A 27,885-nucleotide genomic window follows, 5' to 3' on the forward strand; every position below is an offset into this window, starting at 1 on the left:
TCTCTACAGGCATATTATCAAACTTGTCTTTCTTGAAGGGACAAAAAGCAAGTCTTCAATATAAAAATAAATTTTAATAACCATTTTTAAGATGAATTTTAAGGTTAGGTTACAGGTTAGGCAAGTAGTGCATACAGTTAAAGTAGTTAAAGCGTGGGAGTGTGCATGCACACACAAGAGTGATCATTATGGAAGCTCAGGAAGTTAAGTAATAGCTATCAGGTCTTTGTGAAAGGTGATAGAAAATCATAAAAACATGTCCTTGCCATCATATCACTTTCGGGTGCTGATGAATGACTGGCATTTAACGACCTAACCAAGCACATACTCGTGTGCACAAACACATGCACGGTCACACATTACCCAAGGGAGTGCAAAACAGAACATGAGAAAACTAGAACAGAAAGCGCTTCAAGAGAGGCACAGGAAGTCTCATCTATTTAGGTTTTCACTTGGAAAATATCATGTTTGAGAATTTGGACAAAATACTCTATTCAAATGTTCCATTAACAAAAAGATTAGAGGCAATGTTTGCATTTTGTTTAATATAGATGAAAAATTAAGGACACAGTTGATTTAAATCATCATTTTAAGAACCAAAAAAATGCACCTTTCCTCCTCTCTTTTAAATAGTTTATTTCTTATTTGACAATTCTGCTGTTTGCTCTTGTTAACTATGAGGTTTGTGTGCTTTTTTCCCTTGAATATCCTACTATATAAACTAATTTTGATATAAAAAGGTAGCAATTAGAAAGCACTTACCAAGAAATTTAAACAAGGGAAAGTAAATTGTACAACCTTAAAATAAGTAGCCTGGCAGCCAGATATGTATTATTTATTGCAGAATAAGAAGATATTTGGCACAAGCCTCTGTAAATCCATTATACAAACAAAGATGCAAGGTTTATTCATTTAACACCCTGCTTAAATGCACAAACACTCAAAAACATGCTTGAACAAATCTAAAGGAAATCATTAAAATAGTATCTCCTAATGTTTTTGGCACCTTCTGCCAAGTCTTAAAGAGCTTGCTTTTTTTTTCCCACGCTCCAAAGCGACTAGGCAGGAACTATCAATCACTGTCAAGCCTTCATTTTTTATTCTTCTTCTTTCCCTGTGCTCTGCCTGCTCCTGTCTGCCCCATAGGCACTACCATTCAAGGGTGAAAAACATGCCAAAGGAGTCATAGACACTTTCTTCACAAGGGGTTTTCAGTTTCAGTTTTAATATGTGACAGTATTGTGCAGGCTCATGAAGAGGTACAGGATTAAGTTACTTTACTTACTGCTGCACAAAAGTATTAAACAGTTACGTTACTGTTAAAATTTCCAGGGAAAACACTTCCTAGGTTACTTTTGTGCTTACATTTGACTTGTGCTGTGTCACTGTATACAATGCTGTGTCACTAGTATTGCACTATAATGCTGCTGGCGGCACCTTGTGGCAACAGATTCACACTTTCGATGGCATCAATGACAGTGGCTCAATAGAAAAGACGTACAAAAAATGCCCTTGAATTTGTTCACACTTATAAATGCTGCCTACAAGCTGCGATCAGTTTTTTTTTCTACATCCTTATAAATATCATTATCTCAGATTTCCTTGAAATATTGCACTATAATTTTGAGGTTGTATTACCCACTCCTAACACGTTGTAGTATTTGAAAGAAAACATGAAATTAAAGGAAGGCAGATGAAGGGCATTAGTTCAGGTGTGTGAAGAGTTTTACAAAAAGTTAGAATTGGAAGAGAAAAACAATCAACAAAGGTGAGGGGAAGAATGACAGTTTCTTTAATATCCGGCTGGCGGGTAATGTTTTCTTACACAGCAGTGTGCGTCTGTGTGTGTGTATTTTCCAGTAGTTCATTTCACATCCCTGGGGATTTCCCAGCTGTCAACAGACCATAGCTACATAAAGGTGACTGACAGGTGGAGGTCTGGTTCAAAGGAAAGTTAGTGTCTAATTATTAAAGAACAGAAGACTCCAGCAATGTTTACACACTTAGTTTTCTGTACTGTGCCGATGTGTAAGTAGTCTTTTAAATGTCAGTGTCCTGTTAAAGCTAATGACACTGGCTCCTCATTCTGACATGTTTCTGGCTTTTCAGCATTCACAAAAAAAAAAAAAAGGAAAACTGTCAGCCAGCGGATCCACAGTGAAAACAGCGTTCCCACCCCAATACTTGCGTCCAATCTGATTTTAATGGGCCTCACTTCTTTAGCCCTCAGCTCATTTCCGTCTTTCCCTCAGAGCTGTCACTCACTGGGTCAGCAGGGAGAGAGAAAGAGAGCGCATGCTGTGCCAGCTGTCTAGAGTTACATCTACCCTTATGCTTTTTGGGTCTAATGGCAATAAACTTTCCGAAAGCTCAAAAGGCCATATAAAAGAACTTGCTAGAAAACAAACGCATGCATGACTGCCCTATTCTCACACATATACATTCACGTATACACCAATGCAAATGTATGCACACACATTACATACTGACTCTGAAAAAGGATGGGAAGAAAGTGTGTATGCTTTGCGTGAGCTCATACACAGGTCAAGATGATGTCCCATCTCATATCTGTCAGCACCCAGAGTTTATTTACTCGGTAAGATTAGCATTTGTTGACCTAGTCACATGATCTGAGAGCGGGAGGTGCAGAACCCTGAGCACCCTAGAGAGTCAAGATCAGGACGTGATGAGAGACACGGGCCTGTGACCTAACACACACAGCCATGCACACAATCATTTGAACAATATGACCTCCTCCTTTTACTTTCAAATGTTAAATTTTTCCCATCATTCCTTTACTTTGACTTTTGTCACCCTCTGCTGTTCTTTTTAACCCCCCTCCTTTCCTTCTCTTCTTCCACTGGTGAATTCTTTTTCTTAACACTGAAATATTACCCAAAGCAACACATGAAAATGCTTCTTACGCTCCTTGAATGACAGCTCTTGAAATAACCTTGATAAAAGATATCAGTGTATTACTTAGTTACAATTTACCCTGTACAATACTGACTTAGTGAGCAGAAACCTCCTCTCAGCAGATAAACAGCACCTCATCTGTTAGTTGATGAATGAAAAACCAACTGATAACAACTTCAGTCTCCTTTTTACTAAGCCAAAAGCAAAAATTCTTTTTCATCAATGACAAAAATATCTGCTTTTTTAGCAATTAAAATTAAATTAAATTAAAAGTTAATCAAAATAAAGTCAGTCCTACGGTGCATCAATTCTTCTCTCTCATCATTTCCCAGTGATTAAATGGGCTTCACATTTCTATTACAAAGAGGAATTCCACCAATTTAACACTAGACCTGAAAACTCACTCAGCCTTACAGTACATCAGCTCTTCTCTCTCATCACTGCCCAATAATTAAATGGTCCTCACATCTTTATCAGGAACAGGAATTCTACCAATTTAACAATATAACTGAAAAACAACTGCTGCAAAAAAGCACTACATGTTCTGCAGTTTACACCCTCTCTTCTACCTGCTTTAACTATATCCAATAAAGCCTTAAAAATAACTTTATTATTACTTTTTTTGTAGTACATAGCATCTAATACTGGATCCATCATGTACAGCTGACAGTCGTTTATTGTGACCTTATTGTATTTGCCTGTGTCATCCTCATTCTTTTCCGTTTTCTACTTATTTCCATCTCCTCATAGCCTTTTCTTCCAAGACCACATGGAGAACAATACTGCATTCATAGCTGATGCTAACAGTAAGCTCACTGACATAATGCTCAGATTGCCTTTCTCGCACAATTACATACCCACTCGCAATGCGGAAAACCAACACTGAGCCAACTCCTGCTTCATACACACACACACACACACACACACACACACACACACACACACACACACACACACACACACACAGACAGACACTGGAAAGAGTATAAAAGAGTTGGCAGTGCACACAAACGGACAGAGAACGGCAATTAAACAAGCAAAAGCAAATGTCCAAACATACGTCATGCCTGATCTCCATTAATTGAATTAGTCATCCTTAGCATCATCTGTTGACACAGCTCTCAGCCAAGTTTATCTTCTTTGTCCCTGCTTGCCTGTTTTGCCTTTTTTCCTCATCCCTCTCATCGCTTTTTCTTTTTAGGACTCAGTTACGTTTCTGCTCTCTTGGTTTTGCCTAAAAGATAAATGTCGCACCTAAACTCTAGTAAAAAGCAACTTGTGCTTTGGAGGATGAAAGGATAGAAATGCAAATGCATGATTACATTATTGTTGGTATGAAATATTTGATCTGGACTCTCCTAAAAAGACCATCTTTGATAACTAAAGTAAATACGAAACATTAAAATCAAAATAAACATAAGTGCCTTATTGTACACCTGGAATATTTGTCTTCATTGACAAAAGCAGACAATCGAAAAGCTAAAAGCTAACTTACCTGATATGTTCCAATGCCTATGTGTTTGGGATCAATCTTCACAAGCTCAGCCAGCGGATCTTGGACACGTCTTCCAATCGACACTGCCATCACACACACACAGACACACACACACACACACATGAGATACCTCTACGTCTCATGGGAATCCGTGGTTTGTGTTTTTCATAAACTTGGTATTTGACTCACAGTTATTGAATATGCAAATCCATAGTAGTATGCGTAATTACTCGATATGCTAATTGTCTGCATATTACTGTGTTGGCCTGAGGGCAGGCCAAACCTAATTGTCATTCCTCCACCCCCACTAATAATAATTAAAGCTGGCATTCAGCTGGAGTTGCTGCACCTGTCATTTAGCTTGCTGACAGATGTTTGAGCCATGAACCTTTAAAAACACCAATTTATCCACTTCTGTGCCCTCAGGCAAAAACAGTCAAACGTAGCACACAAACAAATACACAATACTCCTCAACCAACGTTGGGTTTGTTTTATGACAGAGTCTTTAAGGTTTAGATCACACGTCTTTTCTGATTTTCTAAATGACAAAGAGAAAAATTACAATAATCTTATTCACATACACACGGCATTTCCCCACGAGCACACACCAAGCGGAGAAGAATAACACAACCAATCAATTGTGTACTTACATAACCATGGGCAAGACAAAGGGGATGCCAGCTCTGGGCGTTACCGTACACTGTTATGTCTTTTCCATTTATATAATTTTTAAAAAGAGAAAAAGCAATATATACATAAATATTTTTAGTAGTTTGAGTTTCCTTAAAAAATAGAACTTAAAAAAACTGCTATACTCCCCAAACTTTGGCATCACAACACAATTATGACCAACGATTTGCTCATCCATTGATCAATTTCAGGGAACAGTTTGTCCCTTCATTTGTCCTTCCTTTCCTGCCCTATCCACCGTTTTGTGTATGTAGTATGCTGCATGGGATGCATCAGATTCTGATCTTTGAGGTGGAAAAGGCAGACAAAGGGAAGAATAGGATGTAAGAGAGGGAGTATGTCTGGAATCAATGGTCCTCCTCTCTCTCCTCTGGCTGCGGCAGGAGCCTGCTGCCTGAGATAATATTTAGACAGGGATGGAGTTTCAACCCTAGCCTTGCTCAGTACACCACCAAAACTCTCCTATACTCTTTCCATTTATCCCGTCTCTAACCCCCACCCCCCCTCTGAAGGGAGGTTATTTGTAAATGGAGTCCAGCAGAACTCTCCAGCACTTATTGAAAGTTTATGAGCCAAATACAGTACTACAAAAATGGGAAGCAATGAAGAGCACAACAACTGACGAAGGCCCTGGCCAGACACATTACTCAGGAGAAAACGGAGACATCCAGCCTTCTGGTGAGACACTGATGATGTGGCTGCACAGTTTTTGTTGCAGAGCATGAACTGAGAAAGAAAATGAACTGCTCGCACTCCTCTCAAACATCATTACTCTCAATCAGATCATGAGCTGAAAAAACTTGATTACAACAGGCCAACTTTTAAAGAGATGCAGCATGTCTGCAATGAGTGACTGAAAACCAGTTAGTAGCAGCAGTCCTCTGATCAGAGGGGAGACGGGAGGAGCAGAAATAAGTGGAACAAAAACAGTAATCCTTGGAAATGGGTAAAATATTACCTATTTCCACTAGGTGTCCCTAATCTCACAATAATCAGTGTAATAAGTCAAAACACCCCCCTGCATACAGTGTTACACAGCCATTCATTTAGACTAAGGCAATAGCAAAGATACCCCCGAAAGGCAAAACAGACACACACTGTTATTCATGGTGTCGAGGCTTAGCATCCAAATATAAATTCAGTAGATTTCTTGAGGTTTTCGTTATGGGTATAAATATGGCTCTCTGCAAGTGCTCTGTGCTGCTGACCACAGGATACTAGTGAGGAATAATCCAGCCTTGGCTGATTTATGGTTTTTATAGAGGAAGTCTGCTGGAAACATTTATTCTCCAAAACTCAGTGTGATTCCTTTATATTCTACTGTGTTTTCAATGACGTAGTATGTGCAGAGAGTTAGGAAGAATTGGCAAGGGAGGCAGAGAGGTAAAGCAAAGTTAGGGCGACAGAGGAGAACCAAAAAGCAATGCCAGAAATTCACTGATGTATGAAAGCATTATGCAAAAAAAAAAACCAAAAAAAAGGTGGAAAATAAAATTGAAGCTGAAACCAGTGGACATACAGCTGTTCCTGACTACCAAATTTCCAACCTTATTCATATTGCTATCCACAAAAACAACACATTAAACCAGGAAAAATCTACTTGCTACTTGACAACAATCAAGCTTTGCAGCTTGGTGTACCTGCACTCCTAAGGTTAGGGTCCAGGTCTGGCATCTCTTGGACTGCCTCGGGACTCACACTGTAGATGGATGCTCCTGCCTCATTGGTTATACTAGGGAAGATATGGGAAAGAAAGAAAAGTAAGAGTTAGAAAAGTAAAGGATGTCTTTGGGAAGATACTGGCAGAGATGTACAAAGGAAAAAGGGAAAACATACAGGTTCGACAGCGGGGGGAAGGTGAAAAAGAGGTGAGAAAGATGGGTTTGCATAGGGAGAAAATTGTGAGTTAAGGAGAGGGAGGAGGAAACTAATTAAAACAGCTATTACTACTTGAGAGACATCATCATAATTAAACATGACTTACATCTTTAATAATGTACTTGAAAAGTCCTTAAAACAGTTACTTTATTTGACTCTAGTTACCCCCTTTGTAGCCATGACAAGCCAAAATAGCATCATGACTAGTAGTCCTGCACCCTTAACATTAAGATCTCAGTTACAGTCTTTCAAATGCCTTTAAGTATTCTGACACTTGGCAGCAGGTGTAAAAAAACAACTTGCACTCCAAATACATGTATGAGTCACTGCCTCATGTACCTATGAATACTTAACATGTTCAGAAGTTAGCGAGTCAGTTGGGTGATTGAGTCAATTTGCCCACTGTATGGTATGCACTTTAGGCAACTATAAATTCACAGCCATACATTTTTCTGCATATATGATTCAGAGTACGGTCACTTTTCCACACTGAACTCTCACAAAAGAAAGTGTGACTCAGTAGTAAGATACCGAACCTCTTTACAGCAAATCGTGTGGCACTTCTGCCATCTAGTGGTAGTTTTGGTGCACTGTTTGCCAGCCTCTATAGAGTATTACTATAGACAAGGGATGTCAAACTCACTTAACCTCGTGAGCTACACACAGCCTATTTTAATCTTAAGTGAGGCATAGAAATGCTACTTCTCTTTCTGTCAGTGTAAAGAAACATAACTAAACATTTAATCCCTGAGATGTCTCAACATAACAAAAAGAAGTGCAATTTCAACAGCACGCTTCATTTTTCTACGTGATAAATGTGTGAAATTACAGAAAAATAAATAATTTTACAGACTGTCCTTTATTTATAAATCGAAAAGTTTTTGTTCATTCACAACAAAATGTGAAATTTATATAACAGAAAGTGACAAACATATTAGTAATTTATTAGTTTATTAGTTTTATTAGTTTATCTATTACTTAAATACTTTGGTGCATTATAAGTGTCAAAGGGGTAGGTCTATATCACTAGGGAACAAAAGGAAAAGCTGTTAATGTAATCAAAATACAATTAAAAGTTCAAAATGCTGCATTCATTCACATTTTCCAAAGCCATGTCAGGACTGAGACATGATGTCAGACATACCAAGTTTCAACTAAGTCCTAAGTAATATAATTCTTCTTTCTGCCCAGTTATCTATAAATTTAAGTAACATTAAAAAAATCCATTTACATATTGCTGCAGAAAGAAAATCGTTAGAATTATGCATAAAGTTAGAAAATAAAACCAACAGTCTGCCTTAATACTTCACATAATTAACCATTAAATAAACTTTTAACGACTCAACTGAAGTCAAGGTCTTTGACAATTCCAGCATTGTTATATTTCATATATATCTTATAATTAAATTCCTGGCAATATAAGGTTAACATGCTACGAATTATACAATTTCCCTGTTAATGCATTCAGTCTAAAGTAGGCTGCTTATCATCCATCACCACACTTGCAAGATGGTGGTACAACAAAGCCACTGATACCCATGTTAATGTTGGTGACACACAAATGAAACTGCCAAATTGTTTAGTCGTCCTATTCTCTTGAAGGGGACTTGGAGAAAGAAAGAAGGGGGAGTTCCCTCAGGGCTAACCAATATGACAAGAGGGTCGTCCCCTCCCCTATGTCCAAAACTAAGGTCTTCCATAGTGCGCTCACACACACAAACACACACGCGTGCACATATACTATCCCAGAGGCCTAGACCTTGCTACAACAATCTTGCCAATTATAAGTATCTCATTAATGAGGAGTGGCAGAGGCCGTCTGATGAGAATCGCATTTAAATTAACTTGTCTGTCCACCCTCCCTTTTTCTTTCTCCTTCCCAATATCTTTATTCAGCCCTTTCTCCATTACACTGTTCTTTTTGTTAACCTCCCATCCATCGCGCTGACAGCTGACATATCGCCATGGTGACACTACTAACGAGCAATGGCACATGACCTTCAAGGAGGTCAAAGCAAAGCTGGTCATTAACCTGACACACATGGGCTCGCGCAGAAACATGCAGGCTTGCAGAGACACAAATTTACATGGTAGGTAATGCAGATTAAGACCAGATTAAGATTTCGCTTATATAAACAAAATCATTCACTATACCTAAATCTCAATTTTCCAACAGCAAATGCAAAGGGCCAAATAATTATATATGTATTTATATACATATGAATGTGTATTTCCCAACCCTGATCTCTCTCTCTGCCCCCAAAACAGAGTGGGTAGGTCAATGAGGTGTAGCACCTACACCGTTTGTTTTTCAAGAAAAATTACAACAAGAGAGAGAGAGATGCTCTAGACAGAGTGAAAAAAAATGATGGTACAATGAAGCATACACAGGACATATGAAAGTTGAGAATAGGGTGAGAGAAGAAAGCAAGGCCACCAGCCCCTATCACGTCTGACTTAATTAAGGCTGCTGCTGGGGCATCTGGGTAACCACTGTCATAGATACAGCTCTGAGCCCTCATCGCCATAGCATCTATGACTGCAGCCATAGTGAGGGGATCGCCCTGGCAGCCAGCAGAAGGTCATCTGTGGTTGGATGGTGGATGAATGGACAGATAACACACACACACACTCTCTCTCTCTCTCTTTTGTATACAAAGTCAGTGGTTGCCTCTTGGTGTGAAGCAATGATTTCTGCCCCTGTAGGGATATCGTTCACTCGCATGTTCATTTGCTCTCTTAATTGTACACAAACATAAATATAGACTTGCCTTTAGCCATGCCCTTTCCTGGGGGAAAGTCACACACACACACACACACACACACACACACACACACACACACACACACACACACACACACACACACACACACACAATGACTGGCATCCTGCTACTCCTCAAGAAAACAGAACTGTTATTAGCCACAAAACCCCAACTCAACAACTTGAAGAAAGGGATGCTGTAACTGAATATCTGTCTATTTAGATGTTTGTTGTTTAGGCCCTATGGTTTTATATTTCACTAGTCTGATATTTCTCTTTTTAATTTGGAAATACCCTTACACTTGAGATGCTTCAGTTCACATAATTGTTGCCAATTTTGGAACGTTTTATACCAATTATATGCTTTTTTCATAAAAGGAATCAATAACAAAAATCAGTAGACAGGAGAGCTTTGCCTCTCACACTTAAAGGAGCTGTAGCACCAACAGTCCGCGCACAGTCAATTACCAGCAGGTGCAGTCACTTAAGAGAGTAAATCAAATAAAACATGCCTAGTAAAGAATATATACAATATATATGTGTAAAATACATAATATGACCAAATGCTGATGAATAAATCCCCCAAAACTGATTCTGTTTATCTGGATGTAGCCTTTTCAGTGGGAGAAATTATGAATTTAAAAAAGCATTCTGTGTGCTGCAAAGATTAATACCTTTGAAATCACTGATTTTGTAATTCAGCTGGACAACTAACCTAAACCTACATCCAAAGCAGAGATATTTTTTAGAATGAAGATGAGGGATATAACTGCCAAAAGTCAGTCACTTGAATTCAGCAAGACTTTGCATGCATTTCACTTGCTTAAAAGAGATCCCATATAGAATGCGAGTGTAGGTGGCTGCAATCTGCTGCTTAATATGCAAAAGAAAGCAGCAAAGGGTACTGATCTCCAATACCTTTCTCTCTGTGTTAATGATACCCAGTCAAGCTGAAGTAGAAACCTTCTTATTTACTGCTTTACTTAAATATGGTAAGGAAAAGAGAACGCAAACTTTGTTGCCCAAATATGTCTAACCTGGACCATGTTTTCTATTCCAGCAACTGTGTTTGTGTTCAGGATACTTGGATTGGCCTCATTTTATTGCCTCAGAATGAGCTGTAACATCAGATGTTGTCACCCAAAAATAAATTTGCACGCACACGCACACACACACACACACACACACACACACACAAAAACACACACAGTAAGTTTCTCTGTCCCAGCTGCTCAAACAGCTTCGTTCCATTGTTCAGTCAGCTGCAAAGCTTGACCTGAGGGAGACAAATTGAGGGATGCGCCATATCGCACTCTCTCTCTCTCCCTCTCTCTCTCTCGCACACACACACACACACACACACACACACACACACACACACACACACACACACACACACACACGTCGGTTCTGAAGACAATGACATTTTTCACAGAGAAAAGCGTCCAAATGGCAGGTGTCAGAGGCCGTCAGTCTCTTTCGAGGCGCTAGAAGGCAGGCAGCCGAACGCACACACACATAAACTCCAACTGCCAGTGTGAGGCATGTCTGAAAAGAGCAAAGCCTCACAGACACTCACGTCAATCTGGTAGCAGGAAAGGCCTGCACTTGTGTCATACACAAAAGCATACACAACCACATGCAAACACGCAATACACACATGGCATGTCACACACATTCATCACACATTTTTGTCACACAAGACTATTGTAGGGAACCGTGTAGCCCTAGGGTGAAACGTGGGGAAGAAGGGATCGAGGCTGGCCACCAGTGAGCACGGTGGGAGGAGCGACAGGCCTGTGGCTCCTCAGAATGAAAGTGGCAGATATTTACTGTTCACCACCTGCAAATGCCAAGTCCTCAACCCAACCCAAACCATCTGTGACTATGTTAAGCTAAAAAAGTCCAAATAAACCTTCTTCAAAAAACAATACTGCTTGAATTATTTGTTTTTTTACAAGCCATTTACTTCAGTAATGGAAAGAGCAAAATATCTCCAAGAGCTCCGTGAGGATGAAATAGAAAGAGAGCAACAAAAAGCTTCCTGCTTTGTGCCAAAAAGAAAGGGCAAACGAGATCAAATGAAAAAGCTGTGAAGAGCACAGAAGGTGGGCACAGATGTCACAGTGCTTTTCATGCCCTTTAGACTTTCACACTTTGACGGGTAAAAGGTTTCAAGGAAAAAGTAGAAAGTAGCTATCCCACAATTATTAACACATAAGTCATGCCATCATAATTCATATCAAATTCATATTTTTTTGTTTCATTAAAAAAAAAGCATGGTAACACTGTGACTGATTAGAAGAAATGTCTACTATCTGCAATACATGAATGCATTTCTACTTTATACATAGTAACAGACAATACACATTCATTTTGCAACTAACTAAACTATTTATTTAACCCATCCTTTTAAGGTTAAACAAATAACAAATATACAGAATATGTATTTAAGTTGAAACTCTCAAGGTTCCTTAAATAATCACGATAAATGCAAATGATAATGTTTTTCTTCTGACCTGTAGGTTTTCCACTAACACACAACTTGGGTTTTGTTCAAAAACATTTAGCTAAAACAACCACATCTCAACCCCACGAGCCACAACCTGTCCACAAAGTATTAAAAGAGAATTTGTTACGTTATATTTTCTCCTGTCTGAAATGTTTACTCAATACTTCCACCATTTTCTGCATCAGACTCAATTCATTATGAATTTTAAGGCAAAGACATAACCTCTTTGTTTACCCGTGGGTTTATTTTCCTCTTCTAATATGAAGATGCACCCCAAAGCCAAGCTGAGGCCTTTCCATGCCTCTAAATCCATCTGTCCCTCTGCACCACCTCCTATCCAACCTTCAATGGGGCCTGAGTGCCTGGATGTCACTCAGTCATCGCTTGTCCTGCCACTGTATGTTCATCACTCTCTCAGCTTGGCCCTGGGAGCATGCCTGGACACAGGACATGACAGGGGATACACATACCCGCACCCACATACAGTCTCCACCACTTTCCTCCAGGTCCATCAGTAGCAAGTAATAATGATCTCATCCCAACAGGAGCGAGCCAGAGGGCAAGACAGTCAAGGACTTATTGTAAGCGTGCCTGTGTGCCAGGGCAAACAGAGGCTGTTATTAGACACTGCTATTTGACTTTTTCTTCTGCTGCTTGTGTCAATCTCATCTACAGAATGAACCATTTAAGTTAAAATAATGACTAGCACGAGAAAGAGAAACGTCATAATACTTTTATCAACTAAAAGTACAACTTTGACAAAACCCACAGCTCAACGACAAGTCAGAAATGGCAAAAAAAGAGATTCAATTATAATAAACTGTAGCAAAAGTCACCATATAGACAAAGTAGTTTTATTACGACAGAGCACCACAAAAAACGATTTTATTTTAACACACTGCAATTTATCAGGTCATTTATTCAACGCAACAGGACCGGTGGTTGGAGTTGTGACATGTAGGCCCGCAGGATCTGATTGTGTGTTTATGAAAAAGGATAAGAGGGTCAGTCATCCCATTGCCTTGAGGAGCAACAGAGAAAGTGGTCAAGAAATTGGATGTCGTTTCTGTTTGCCTTTAGCAGTGGTCAGAGTGCGTGTGTATCATCACAGTTGCCCAAAGATCTCCCTAACCTTACCCCACATATTCTTGCCCTCTGATATAATAACATCAACCTATTACAGCCAAACACTGTCAACTTGTTAGCCTTAATGCTCAAAGCCCAAAACATGCAAAACAGTGAAATGCAACGGTAAATGTATCGCAGTTCAATCGTAACACTGTGAAAACAGGAAGTGTTTAAAACTGACTTGCAGATCAAATTTAAGCACAATATTTTTGCACTGAACCCTCTCAGCTTTTTGTCATTTGTAAACCTCAGTCCAATTCACTGTGCGTACGTGCATTCGTGCGTGCGTGCGTGCATGTCTTTCCTACCAGTAAGATTCCCCCACAAAAATCTGGAAACCACCTGACGAAAGTGACAGAGACCACATATCATATCACCAAGCACAACGCTACATCACACCAACACACAAACATTTCCACTCGAGCATCTGTCTGGTCCGTGTTGTGCACCTTTGTGAGCTTTGACAAAGCCTGCATGCTCTATCAGTGTTAAAGCACAATGACAGCTGAGGTCAAGCTGCTCTAGCCAGGCAAGTAGGAGAAAGAAAGACACACGCACACATACTGAGCAGTGAGCTAGCAAAGAGCAGGTGTTAATGACAATGCCCAGGCAATCAGAGCAGATGCACTCTGGTTAGGTCACCTAAAACCTAGAAAATAGTTTACTCAAGTCAGAAATTTGGAGCTTCCTTCTAATGTGTCCCAGAATGATGTCCAGCAGGAGGTCTTAACATTATCCAGGCACAGCTGTATGGCAAGTAACCTAATGTGCATTCAGTGAGGGTCATCATCGCCACAGACAAACCTTGTCAGCTTAATATTACCTCATGCTGTATAATTTCCTGCAGATTACTGGTCATCCATAGAGGCATAGTTCAAGCTTAATCATGCAAGGTTACTGTGTGGTGAATCTTATAGGACTATGAAGAACCAGATTGTGTGATATAATTCTTACATGGCAAAGACAAGAAAAGAAAAATACAGGAAGCAACACTGAAGTCCTTAAAAGCTGTCATACTTAATCCTCCACTGCTAACATCTAAATATATATTTTTTCTAATGATAATCCTGTTTCAATAACCTTGAGTTGTATGCTAGTATATACTCCTTAAACGTCTTTGTACTATGTCAAAACTCACAATCTTCTCTTGAATATAAAAGGTTTTATATAATTTGAATAAAATATAAATTAACATAACAGAGATTATCCGCTTAACTGGTCAACTAGAAGCCAAGTTCGCTCACCATCTTTTTCATTAAATAAAAAAAAAAAAACAACAAAACAAAATTTAAGAGAACTAGGCCTAAATTATTATGGAGAGGATGTTGAAATCAGACACAAGTATGCACATTTTAGGCAGTTTGTTCAATTTACCTTTGTTAAAAAAAAAGCCTTGTATAGCCACAATGATAGCATCAACCCACTAAAATATTTATGATGTCATATGCTTATTATGAAAAAAAAATCCTGAGAGCAAATCAGTGCTGAAAAAATTAATTAACCGATCAACAAAATATTTATTCAGCAACAATTTTAATAATCACTACTGGTTAATTTCACATTCCAGCCTCTCAAATGTGAAGATTTGTTGCTTTTCTCTATTGAATTACAGAATATTAAACAGCTGAAAGCATAAAATAATGAAAAGATTAATTGCTGTGATAGTATTTCTCCATTTTGAATTTGCTAAAGTTGTGATTATTAAAGAATCAGAATCATTTTTATTAGCCCAAGTTTGTGCACACAAACAAGTAAATTTGCAAAAATATAAACGTTATATTTAAATAGGCAGTATATACAAATAAGTTATATTTTTGACTTTCAGTAAGTGCAGAACTGAGTAGTGCAATGTGCATATGTGCCTATCACCTTCATATAAAAGGTACAGTAAGTAGCTTTCGGGGTTATTTATCAGAAAAAAAGAATGTTGTATTCATAGAAATACAATGATTGGTGTGTAATTACATCTTCTAACAAAGTGATGTGGACAAGACGGACATTGCCATTCTGCATAATCGCATTTTATGTATATGGCTGGATACCGGTCACATATGTTGTACACCTTATAAGTAACTTTATATTTAAAGATCACAAATAGGTCGTTCAAACTATATATAAGTATTTAACATTTGGACATCTATATTTACATCATCAATTTTTCATTCTGTCTTTCTCCCCCTCCACACATGCTCTTTCCTCCCTCATTTCCCCCTCCTCACCTTAAGCCTCATCTCTGGTACTAAAGTTAGAAAATGTGAATAAATATGCTTATCTATCTTGGATATTCTTGCAGTCACTTATTCACTGAAGATAACACATCCGACACTACCATCTCTTAAACAAACTAACAGTAGGCAAGCTAAACAGCAGCAGCTGGTTATAAGCTAACATTATTCCAGCTAATGTAAGGCTCAAGTGTCTTGCAAATTACACTCTCCCTCTGATAAACAGCTTGATAACATTCTCACATAGTTATTCACCAAGTGTCCCTGTAAAACAATGTTTAATCTATTGTTTCACTAAGTTCAGCGAACAGTGGCAAGAACATCATGATTACGAACAGAAAACCCTGGACACGAGCTTCACTGACTCATCGACTCTTATTGGACTCCTTTCACAAAGTTTTGCAGCTTGTTCCAGAAACAAATAGACATGGGAAAGTGGTATATTGACAGCTGAGGTAGACAGCGAAGTGACAGGCTGCAGTGCCAGCTAGAGTTGTTTGTCCCACATCAGCCACTGTAGCTAGGTTTATACACTTGAATTGGGAGAGGTAAGAAAACACAATTCAATTGACTGCAATCTGAAATCTACTAATATGGTGAGATTTACACACTGTACCTTTAAAAAAATCAGAAAGAACTACATATATGTTAATAATGGTGCTGTGTACTTTTTGTGGCCTAATGAAATTACTCCGTGCACTCCATTGTACATCATTTCTGCGCTATCAGGGAAACAAATAGGGGTGACTATTACAGCTGCACAGAATAAAACAAGCTTTCACATCTGTAGCTCCAAAATGACATAAAATGACAGTCTTACAGACAAAGACTCAAATCTGTGCACTTTTTTCACCATCTTTGGAAAAGGCCACACTTCTAAAGCATTATGGTGATGCGGAAGATGAAAGTTAGACTTAAACAGGACTAAGGCAAGGAAAACTGCATGCACACACACACACACACACACACACACACACACACACACACACACACACACACACACACACACGCACAGTCAAAATACAAGTAGGGATGTCCTGCAGGCTGCCATTTCTGGCTGTCATCTGAGCACTGAGGCAGAAGGACAGAGAGCGAAAGAGAGACAGGCGAGTAGAGAAGACAGGGTGGTGAAGGGTGGGGGTGGTGACACAATGAAGGCTCACAGGGAGACAGGAAGCAGACGGTGCAAATGAGGCCGGGGACTTTAATGAACTACGGCACAGTCAAAGCTGGCAGAAAAAGTGGAGGAAAAGAGAAGAGAGGGGAGGTCTAATTACCAACACATGTGTTTGCAGAGGTACACACAGAGCCAAACAAGCCAGCCCAACCTAATACCTCTAATGGTATTCTAGTAAAAATATTAAAATACTGGTAATGCCAAACTTTTACTGATTCTATTTAAAATGGTAATGGCATCATAACTAGCAGCAGATGACAAAAAAAGCAGGGTGAAAAACAAGGGCCACTAAAGGTATAGCAATGGTAACACAGGGAGAGTCACTCACTTTGTAAATACCCTGAAACCACTATTTTGTCTTCCTGGTTGTTTTCCACCACTGTGATTTGGCTAGCTACGGATTCCTAAAAACCTTCCTACATCTGTCAAGCAAAAAGTATTGGGCACCAATTTGGTATCACGTCAGCCTACAAAAGCTCATGCAAACATGCTAAGTATACAAGAAAATAGGTCAATTAATTACTTTGGGGTCATACACAGCCAGCACTAAGATCCCTACTGTTTCTGATGCTACACAGCTATTCTACATCACTGTCATCATCCTTGTGGTCACAGTAATGAGTATGTCTTAGTAGCAAGTCAGGGTCAGCTGTGGGTCAACCAGCAGGGGAGTGAGACCCTCACAGTAAACAACCATCACTCTTTGAGGCCAGTTATTCTTTAATCAGCCATGCAATCATTGTCATTCTTCAAGAGATGCTTCTGTCAAATTTGACACAATTAACCAGATATCTTAAAGGAGTATTAAGGAAAAACACATATTACTAATACAGCAGGTATTAGGATGTTAATCCGTTTTAGATCAATAAATGTTGACAACTAGTATATTAACCAACAGGCTAGCTATACAATTTCCCCACCCCTAAAACTTTTTTCCATTTGTACCAGGAGAATGACTTCATCCAGCATAGAATGATTTTCCATGCAGCAGGAACGACAGAATAAAAAACATGCAGAAATAAGTGTATTGATATAAAACTGCTGTAACATAAATGTGAAGTATCTCAGTTACACAGTCAATTGGGTTAAAAACCAAATTGAAAAATTACAACTAATTTAAATCAACTCTACCTATTCTGCTAAGATGAGTGGCAAATTACCCAGCCACAGTTATGCCTTTTGGTTGCCGATGGCTACCAAAAACATCTGGTCAAGAGGCACCTTGCTAAGGGACATTTAACCAAATATTAGTGGGGACGTAAGTATACATTTGACACTGTGTGGATTAGAAAATATCAAAAATAAATTCTAACTTGAAATGTATGTTATCCAATCACCTCACGCTGGGAAAAGAACAGCTCAAAAAAATAATTAAAAGTCCAAAATTACCATAACAATTACGGATATGATGTGTGTATGTAAACTTATGACCACAACTCTAAATCCCAAAGTACGTGCAATACTGATACTGAACCAATCCTAGAGTTTTAACACTTTGGAACGAACCACTATTTAAGTATGGGCAGTTTTTGAAAATCTAGGAAAAGGATTCTGCAGGGCCAAAGAATGTTCAACTGAAGTTAAGAAGGGAAAGTCAGGAAAGGGATACATAATGTAAAACAAGGACCAAGGAGAATCAGATTGAGAGAGAAGGGAGCGAAGAGCAGCAAGAGCAGAATGTAGATTTAAATTCTGAAAAAAACAGACTGTATTTTAACATCTTTTTTTTCCCCATATCTTATTCATCAACTGTCCAAAGAAACCAGAGTGAGATATAGGACCAGATGATTCTGGAAAGATGTTATCTCTGGACGACAACAACCATTTTTCAATAACTAATGTCAAAACAACAGCTTTCTGTTCTTCTATAGTTCACACACTTGCAAATGCCTTTATTCCTCAAACCATACCAAGTTAAGGCAGACTCTTTACACATGTGCTGCGTACTCAAATGTGATTAATCACATTGAGTAATACAGGACATTCAGCTATCACCACATCAAACAGACATCCAAAGGTTCTTCTGTGTTGTGAAAAGTGTGAATGCCAAACAGCTGCAGCAAAAGAATGAACAAGAAAGGCATTATATCAAGATGTAAAATTTAGCTGCTCTGGAGGTGCTCAAAAGAAAAACCGTCTGTCAGGAAAATAATCAAGTGGACATTAACTTACTAAACGCCTCGCTTTCACTGTTTCTGTTCTAAAAAGACGACAGAAAATGTAACATGATAGAAAAAATATGGGCTATTATACCAAAAGCACAACCTTTGAAGTGTGTGTGTGTGTATATGAACTCCAAGGTGCTCAGAAAAAAAAAAATTATACATAGACATTCACATATCACTTAAAGTCACTTTAGGCTGTGGTCCCACTTCTAACCCCAAGTCAACAAACACACATGGAACTCAGTAGAGAGTGAGCGAGATGGAGCAGGGAGAGGCCAGTGGTTATTATGCTTGGACACAGGTTCTGTGCTGTTATATTCTTAAGTTTGGACTGGGCCTGGTTACAGACACAACTTCAACCACAAAGCGTCTCTTTAATTGGACCAAAGCGTAACAAAGTCCAGATGGCTTTAATGGACAATATTCACTGGAGGACACATTCCTCTTAGTCTTACTCTGCATCTGTGTCCTGCTTTCTCGCTCACACATATAATGCTTTTTGTTTTTTATTCTTCTACACTTCTCATCACTGTTCTCCCCCACTGTTAATCTTATTCTGTACCAAGATCATAATAACTTAATAACTTATTAATCATCATAATACTATGGGGGTGGCTGTAGCTCAGGTGGCAGAGCAGGTCAGCCATTAATCAGAAGGTCGGTGGTTCGATCCCAGGCTGCCTCCTGGCTGCATGCCAAATATCCTTGGGCAAGATACTAACCCCATGTTTGCCTACTGGTGGTGGTCAGAGGGCCCGGTGGCACCAGTGTCCGGCAGCCTCGCCTCTGTCAGTGCGCCCCAGGGCAGCTGTGGCTACAATGTAGCTTGCCATCACCAGTGTGTGAATATGTGTGTGAATGGGTGAATGACTGAATGTAGTGTGAAGCGCTTTGGGGTCCTTAAGGACTAGAAAAGCGCTATACAAATGCAGGCCATTTACCATTTACCATAACAATTCCAGATCTTGCTGATACCTCCCCTCTTACTCCTCTTTCATAATGAAAGAGATTACATATTGGCAGTTAAGTTGTATAAACAAATCAAGGATATTTCAATAAATCACTTACTTAAAGGTTTTTTTTAATATTTTGGTCCTAAAAAATCCTTGGGTGTTTTCTAAGAGTAGGAACCATGAGTGCAGTTAGCCTTGGCTTAGCCGAGCAGTATGGCATGTTTTTTGCAAACACCATAGAGAGGAAAGACAACAGACAAAGTTAACTTTAAAAATAGTCAGAACAAATACAGTTGCAAATATGTATTAAACTTTGAATTATTTCAGCACCAGTTCAATTCAATTTGTTTCTGGTGTTACACAGATTCATAAAGCTTGAGCTTCACTTACTACTATGTAATTTTCCTTTCAGAAAAAAATACATATCTTGCAAACCATCCAAAAATATCTAAAGGTCCACAGTTTACAGCCTTCTGTTACTGTTTAAGATGCAAATCTTGCAAACCCAAGAAACATTAAACTGTGCAATAGAAGTCAGCCCTCTGGAGAGTCATCTATCAGCCATCTTTTATAAGCATTTATTTCTACTCAGGATAATAAATAATTTACGAACTATTCCAAAGTATAGTGGACCTTACCAATAGGACACATCCAGCGGGTGAAAATACCGCCGGGAGATGAGGTCAGCGAAGAAGGACTCTGTTTCCCGACATGCTGTCCCATTGCCAATGACAACCCTACTACAGCTAATATGGACAAGATGAAGAGGAGAAAACTGAGGATTAAGAAAAAAAACATCAACCTCTGAAAAACTGCAACTGGGTTTTGAGTTCCCTCCAGATTTTAATAATATACAGTTCAGTGGACTTTATAACACCAAGAAAGCAGACAAATACACAATCTGCACAGAAATACTATGATTAACAGTGACTCTTTAGTTGTAATACCTGTATTTGGTCATAAGGTGGCGTAATTTCTCTGCTTCCCTTGGTTGGTTTGAATTATGCAGGTACACAACATCAGTTTGGAGAATCTGACCTTGGACAGATAAAAGTAGCAAGAGAGAGAGAGAGAGAGAGAGAGAGAGAGAGAGAAATTACAATATTGCTGATATGTCACTATGATGACAAGAGGAATTTAACAGACAAAGATGTATGCTATAACGTAATGTCTCTTCCCTCTAAGTTGAGTACACAACCTATAATCCATCCAAGCTGCGCCAGAAAGTCAGTCACTTCACTGCTTCATTAAAAGAGAAGTTTGGATCTGAAGCTGTGAAATGATGTGAGCCAGGAGACACAAACCTGTGACCACACCACACGGTATTTGATACTATTTAAGTGTGCCAGCATGACTTTTGGCCACACAACTGGTAACCCAGAGGGTGGGGCAATCCCTTGCCAGTTTGAGGGCACAACCACTGAGTGACATGTCAAAAAAAAACAGTAAAATGGACACAGCACATACACATAGTTGTGTGCACACAAAAAAATAAACCCACCAGGTTCATGCCAGCTCTATCAAATCTAGTGGTGCCTGGTTACACGGCAACCTTTCAGAAAAAATCTTTGGCTTCATAATTTGCCCAGTAACAACTGGAAATGTGTGCCATTGCTATGTATATCCAGGTTTGAATTATCAATAGCAAAGGGAATTAAGCACAAGTGTCAGAAATCACAAGACACAAACGAGGGAAATAAAAATTCACTAGTCATAAATTTGAAAGGACACTTAAAAAGTGTGATTAAATACAGTTGGCAAAAGCAATGACGTGAATTTATACTTAGTTATTGTATTAAAATATGACAATGAATTGCATTAACTAAAAACAAACCATCTTGGCACAGCTGTTCTCCTGAGATACAATGCACTCAAAACTTTCAAAAGGTTTAGGGTAAAAGGGTAAAAATACAATTCCCTTTATAGTTAATGGACAAAGGTGCTCTTTGGAAAGGGCTACAATGATTACAATCACAAAAAGCCTTTAGAGATGCTTTTTGAGCAGCAAAAATGGATGTGGCTCATGGCTTTGTCTCCCAGTCAGATAACGACTCAAAAACATTTGTTGCTCTACATCCAGTAGACCGAAGTCCAGGACAAAGCCCTGATTTGAATCCCTGGGTAAATCTGTGGGATTCTCCGATTCTAAATTGCCTTTATATTTCCATCTTTCTTCAACATCAATGTGATTTCATCATATCTTTAGCAATAAAATGTATTTTTTGTATTATTTGTGTAGGTACATGAGTATGCTTTTTATACACTGACTTGCAAAACCAAGAGATAGCTGACAGTGAGTCCACTTTTGTACATTTTTGTGTTTACTTACTAGTAGGTGAGAGAATTGCCAGCTTGCAGCCATGTCTGAAGCCAGGGTCCACCCCCATGATGACACAGCCTCTCACTGGACACACCAACAGGCGCTGGCGGAGGTTGCGCACAAACATGGCGATTGACTCCTTCTCCGCTGCACTCGTCAGCTTAGTCCTAAAGAGAGAAAATGCAAGATAGAGACAAATAGATAAGTTAAAGAAGAGAATGACAACATCAACAAAAGAGAAACTGAGAAAGGATCATAAAAGGATCATGGTGTAAATGGAAAAACTGATATTGGGTGAAAAAACACTTTAAAATCCAAAATCCACTTACCTGTAACTCCTGGTGAGGAAAGGAAGAATAAGCCTTTTATATGAATCCTCCACTGCATTCCTAATGATTGCATGAAGTTCTTCTTTTGCAAATGTCTTTGGCCTCCACCTGCATTAAAGCAGTGGGGGTAAAGAGTGTGTTCTTCTGCAAGGCGTTTCTACTGCTTAACGTATTTTGTCAAAGCAAATGTGCCTTTGCAAACTGACTCTTGTGCTCCCAAGAGATGCTTTGCAAATGTCATCAAAAACCCAATCTGTACAGAACCTTTTATTATAGTTTAAACCAGGTGGAGTGTTCTGCTTGTCATATTTGGTGGCACATAAGGAAACTACTCCTTTAATCATGAGAAATACGTCTTATCATTAGAGTAACATTTTGTTACCTTGCTTACAAGATGCCTAAGAATATATATTTAAAAATGGATAGCGTACTTTACAAATAGTACTTACAAACAACTGCTATTTGCTTCTTTTTCTATTTTACTGATTATTTAAATGGCTATTTCAGAGTGGCAAAAAACAGAATTAGCAAAAGTTGCTGTTACCTAGGAAAGTGCTGTGCTACTCATGCTTCCCAAAACTAATATTAAAAAAGAATACTAAGAAAATATTCAAAATTATGAGAATTGTTGCTAATAATAATTTCTCAATGTAAAATCTAATTTAGAGATACCTGAAGCATAAGTCGAAAATAATGAATGGATTGTATTCAATTTGGAGTATTAAAAAATATTAAATTTTCATTTTTGTCCTCTTGAAAAGCAATAATGACTCTCCAGCCATTTCTTAGTATTTCTATTACCGACTTCAGCCACAGGCAAAAACAGCCACAAAACATACAGCACTGGTATCATATGTTCAGTTTTGTGCCTTTTGTACAAAAATCTTAAAGTCAACAACAGATGCCACACTTTCTGCCTTCTACAGTTCCAGTTTTGTATTAAAATTTTTAACAAAACATCATATGATCATGGCAGACACATGTGTCAGTGAGTGTAACAGTGTTTGTGTATTACTTGTGTCTGACCTGTTGTTGATGCACCACCTAGTGAAGTCACTCTTCACCCTGTCGGGGATGTTCACCTTCACTGTCAAAATCTTGAGACTCTCCCCTCGGTTAATAGCCAGCGTCTGCACATATATGCACGCATGAATGCAATACATATATTTCCACCAGTTACCGCACAGACAGTTAAACAAGACTCGCTGTTGTCCCTAAAACCAGCATCCACTGAAATCATAAATATTCAGATTAATTTATGTGTGTATATGTGATATACTTCATTTGAAGTATGATAAATAGCAACGGCTAGCAGAAATATTTTAGAAAAATGTATATTTTATGTGTATATTTTGTTTTAAAACACATAAGGCTCTGTCGCTTTAGTGCATGAACACGCTTTACTCACACAAACATACAAAAAAGAAAAAATCTTTGAAATCTCAATACACGTGCGCTAAAAGTGATGAGCCTAGGAGTATATCCCGTGGCCAGGCCTGTTTTGCTGTGCGGTCGTTCCCCCCTCAGAGGAACTGTTACATGCTGTTAAGCAAACAGTAGTAAGTGTCTGACCTTTTCAGTGGGGAACCTTTAGCCTGCCATAGAACAGGGCCAAGAAACAAGACGTCAATCTGGAGCCCAAGCGGAAGAAGCAAGCTGACAAATGCCACCACCATGCCACCATCAGCACTGAGACCGCAAGGCCTTCCCCCCACCCGCACCCACACAGTGCCACAACCATTACCACTCAGCAGCACCCTCGGAAGGGATGCGCCCATGTTCAACACACACACAAATAAAAACATAAAACACAGCTAATGGCATGGCAGAGACACGGATTAATGCAGCAAGTTTCCTTAAATAATGATGAAAGTTAAGATTTCTCCTGTGTTGACATGTTTCTCCCCAGAGCTGCCTCGCTGACTATGAAGAGATTTCTCAAAGAATCTTTATCAAAGAACTAAAGTTTAAGAGGTAGTCTTAAAAAAAAAAAAAAAAAAGGCAAAACACTTCCTTATCTTGGAATTTAGGAAAGCCCATGAGTGAAATTAAAGCAGTAAATACAAAACAAAGCCTTGTTAAATCTGCGCTCTTGGGCTTTAATTATTTTGGGTAATTAAGAATGACATATACTTTTATAGTGTTATTCATACGACACTGTCTGGCATCAACGTGTGTATCATCAACTAGAAATAAGAAAATATTAATAAAGTTTTCAGAAATTCAAGAATTCATAACACTTTAAGTAAATAGAAGCTGCACAGATAAACATAACAGTCTATCTATATACACAACACTATAATGTATGATAAAGATATAATTCAAATATGTATTTCTTATAAACAACTGCAAAAATGCACAACTGTACCAGAATTTTAGCTGCTGCTTCTAAGGTTTTATTGATATCACAACCTAAATGGAGAAAAAAAGAAATCTCTCCACAGTGTAGTGGTTTACACATTCAACAGATCACCAGTTCAATTCCAGGAGAAGACACAAATTCCTTTGGTATTGCATCAGGAAGGGTATTCGGTGTAAACCCTTCGAAATCAAACATGCAGAGATACGTGCTGTGGCAAGCCTTGGTGAATAAGGGAGCAGCTGAAAGTAGCTTTCTGGAAAACAAACAAACACTAAATTCATCTTCCTTGTTGCTGGTATGTATTCCAAATTCAGCTATGGTGCCAACAAAAGTAAAAGATCTAAGTTCATCCAACAGCAATTTTTGTTCATGCTCAGGTTTTTTCTATAGCAGATGACGGTCCTCAGTGATGATAAACACCAGTGTCTGGTGCTTCTCTCACTTTCTCTCAGTTTCTATCTGAGTTGGGTCACTGATGGGACACACAGGGTGATCTGGAAGGAAGGGTGATGTGAGACAGAGTAAGAACTGTGTTTGTGTTTTAGATGGGCCCAGAGTGACAGGTAACCAAGTAGCGGCCAAACCCTGACAAGAGCAGACAGACCGTCTCTTCTAGATGCCCCTTATTCCTCCCACCAGCCCTGAAGGGAGGGCAGTCAGCCAACAACTATACTCTGTCTGTCTCCTTCTCTCTCTCACCCTTTCTTTAGAGGAATACTGTCATCAACACATCTATCCATCCGACATATCAAGGATAAACAAACAGACACACATATTCAGTGCCAACTTGCAGACTTTTTGACTTTGTTGACACACACAGGACACATTGTATATGAGTGACGAATGTGGTTGTATAACAGCTGAACAAAGCTGTCAGTAGAATGCTCAATATCCCTATATAAGTGAAGGCCAGTAGGATTAGAAATACAAAACTGGGCATATAATGGTCTGGATAAACAATAACCAGTAAAGTATATGGAATAATAAAACAAAAGTATCTTTACACAGTTTGATTTCATTTAAAAAATACGCTTTGTAAGGAACACACATGGAGTTTCCCATTCTCACTGTCGCACAGTGACGTGTTCTCACTACTGGTGATATGTCGCTTGGTTTAGGTAAAGGTAGCGAATAAATACATTAGGTGCAGAGCGTGAGGGAGGAAGGAGACAGGACACCTGATGTCCACTCGTAATCACTGATTACACAGACTTTGTACTACCCAGGTGGCAAAATAACATATTTTATATTTGACACATGAATCTGATTCAATATACCGCAAGTTGTACAAAGTTATAAAATCCTCAGAGCATCTCGGGCATTAAAACCATTACATAAACTCAAATATACCACATGTACAGTACACACACACACAAACAAACAATTTTGCAGTACAAAATGTGAACATACAAATAATCTTGTTTTTCTCCGCCTGTCCATCAAAAACAAGTGTTTAATTGATAAAACAGTTCCATTTACCCAAGCTTCTCTGCAGGCAAGCCCCAGACTGGAGTGCTGAACTACCATTTGATCACAGCGCAAATCGCATTAAAAACAGCCCACTGCATGTTTAACAAATCTTCCCTGGCATACTCGAGAGCATAGCAGCTGCTAATAGCTATAAGGTAAACGTGTACCCTTCAAAGAAGGCCTCAAATCATGTTAGTCGGAATTAAATCTGAGCTAAAGAGGGCACAGCTTAGCCTGGTGTGTGGTGTGCTCTTACAAAACTGAGGAAGTTGGACAAGTGAAGAACAAAAGAAGTGGCAGGCGCAAAAAACTATCAGCAGATGAACAGTAACCGAAAGTCGTACCATTGGGAAACAGTAACAAGAGATTTTGAATGTCCTTCATGAAGCCTGGAGAACTATTCCTGGAGACTACATAAGTTTGCCTTAGAGAGTTCAGGCTGTGTTGAAGGATAAAATGATACCGACTTTTGAGCTTGTTGAAATTGTACAAATTCTGCTTTTGTCTTATATACGCTACAATAAATCACTGTACTTTTTCCCCCATTTTCACTCATAAGAAATCATAAGAAAAGTTGGATTTTTTGTGCCTGAAATCATTAGCTGATTAACAAGACAACAAAAAGTACTGAATTACTCATTTATTCCTATAATTTGTTTATATTTTCAGCCCTTTTTTCAAGAAAAGTTGAAAAATGCCAAACCAAAAAGTTTCAACTTCTAAAGTTCAGGAATGCACTCTTTTCCTTCACTTCATGTGGTCATAAAAATCAGTGACATGGATTTTAGAAGGCAGCACGAGAAAAATCATCCACCAAATCTGTTATTATGGATTCAGAATTAAACTGTCATTTCAAGCCCGTACTTTTGAATCAAGGTGAACACCTAATGTTCAGATGTTACCTTCTTGCTTAATTCTTTTCCTTAATGTATTTAACTTTGACGATGAATTAAAATGTACCAACACCAAAACCTAGAATCCCTTTTATGTGTTACTTCATTAAGGAGATTAAAATTCTGAAGATGTACTTTCCATGCTACCTAATTTTGTTTTCCACCACAGGAGATCTATACTTCCACACACCCTTAATACAATGCCTTGCACTTTATTTTTAACAAACTACCACGGCTGGGGCTTAATAAAAATGCGCTAAAGCAAACGGGCAAGTGTGTGCTCACACACATGCCTCCTGTCAAAACACATCTCCCACCTGCTCCCCCTAACTGCCAACTTGACGGCTAGAAAAGGTTCATATTAGCCGGAATCTGACAGCTCGCAGGGTCACAGCAGCCTGTGGATTAACGCTCCGTGACAAAGGCGAGTCATCGAATTAAAGGCCTTGCATAGAAAGGGGAGGAGAGGCGCAAAGCGGAGGTGATGAGTGGATTGGAGGGCTGACGTTTAGTCAGAAAAAGAGGGAGGCAGAGTAGAGCGAAGCAGGAGAGATAAGTGACGGAAGCACCTCAGCACCACTCATCTGTCCATGCTCTGCCTTCCCTT

At 38.9% G+C, this 27,885-nt stretch overlaps 1 protein-coding gene across 1 annotated transcript in view; it reads right to left on the bottom strand.

Moving 5' to 3' along the window:
- srbd1 (S1 RNA binding domain 1) overlaps positions 1 to 27,885 on the bottom strand; it is a 50,871-nt gene that overhangs the window by 14,777 nt on the left and 8,209 nt on the right. The window contains exons 10-16 of the mRNA XM_080868328.1: positions 23,580 to 23,683; positions 22,554 to 22,661; positions 22,234 to 22,391; positions 20,852 to 20,942; positions 20,543 to 20,650; positions 6,743 to 6,834; positions 4,412 to 4,494 (exon numbers count right to left, since the gene is read on the bottom strand). Coding sequence (XP_080724454.1) covers positions 4,412 to 4,494; positions 6,743 to 6,834; positions 20,543 to 20,650; positions 20,852 to 20,942; positions 22,234 to 22,391; positions 22,554 to 22,661; positions 23,580 to 23,683 — 744 coding nt within the window. The remainder of the gene's footprint in view (positions 1 to 4,411; positions 4,495 to 6,742; positions 6,835 to 20,542; positions 20,651 to 20,851; positions 20,943 to 22,233; positions 22,392 to 22,553; positions 22,662 to 23,579; positions 23,684 to 27,885) is intronic.

This window comes from Rhamphochromis sp. 'chilingali' (assembly GCF_963969265.1).
Source record: "Rhamphochromis sp. 'chilingali' genome assembly, chromosome: 20".
NCBI lineage: Eukaryota > Metazoa > Chordata > Actinopteri > Cichliformes > Cichlidae > Rhamphochromis > Rhamphochromis sp. 'chilingali'.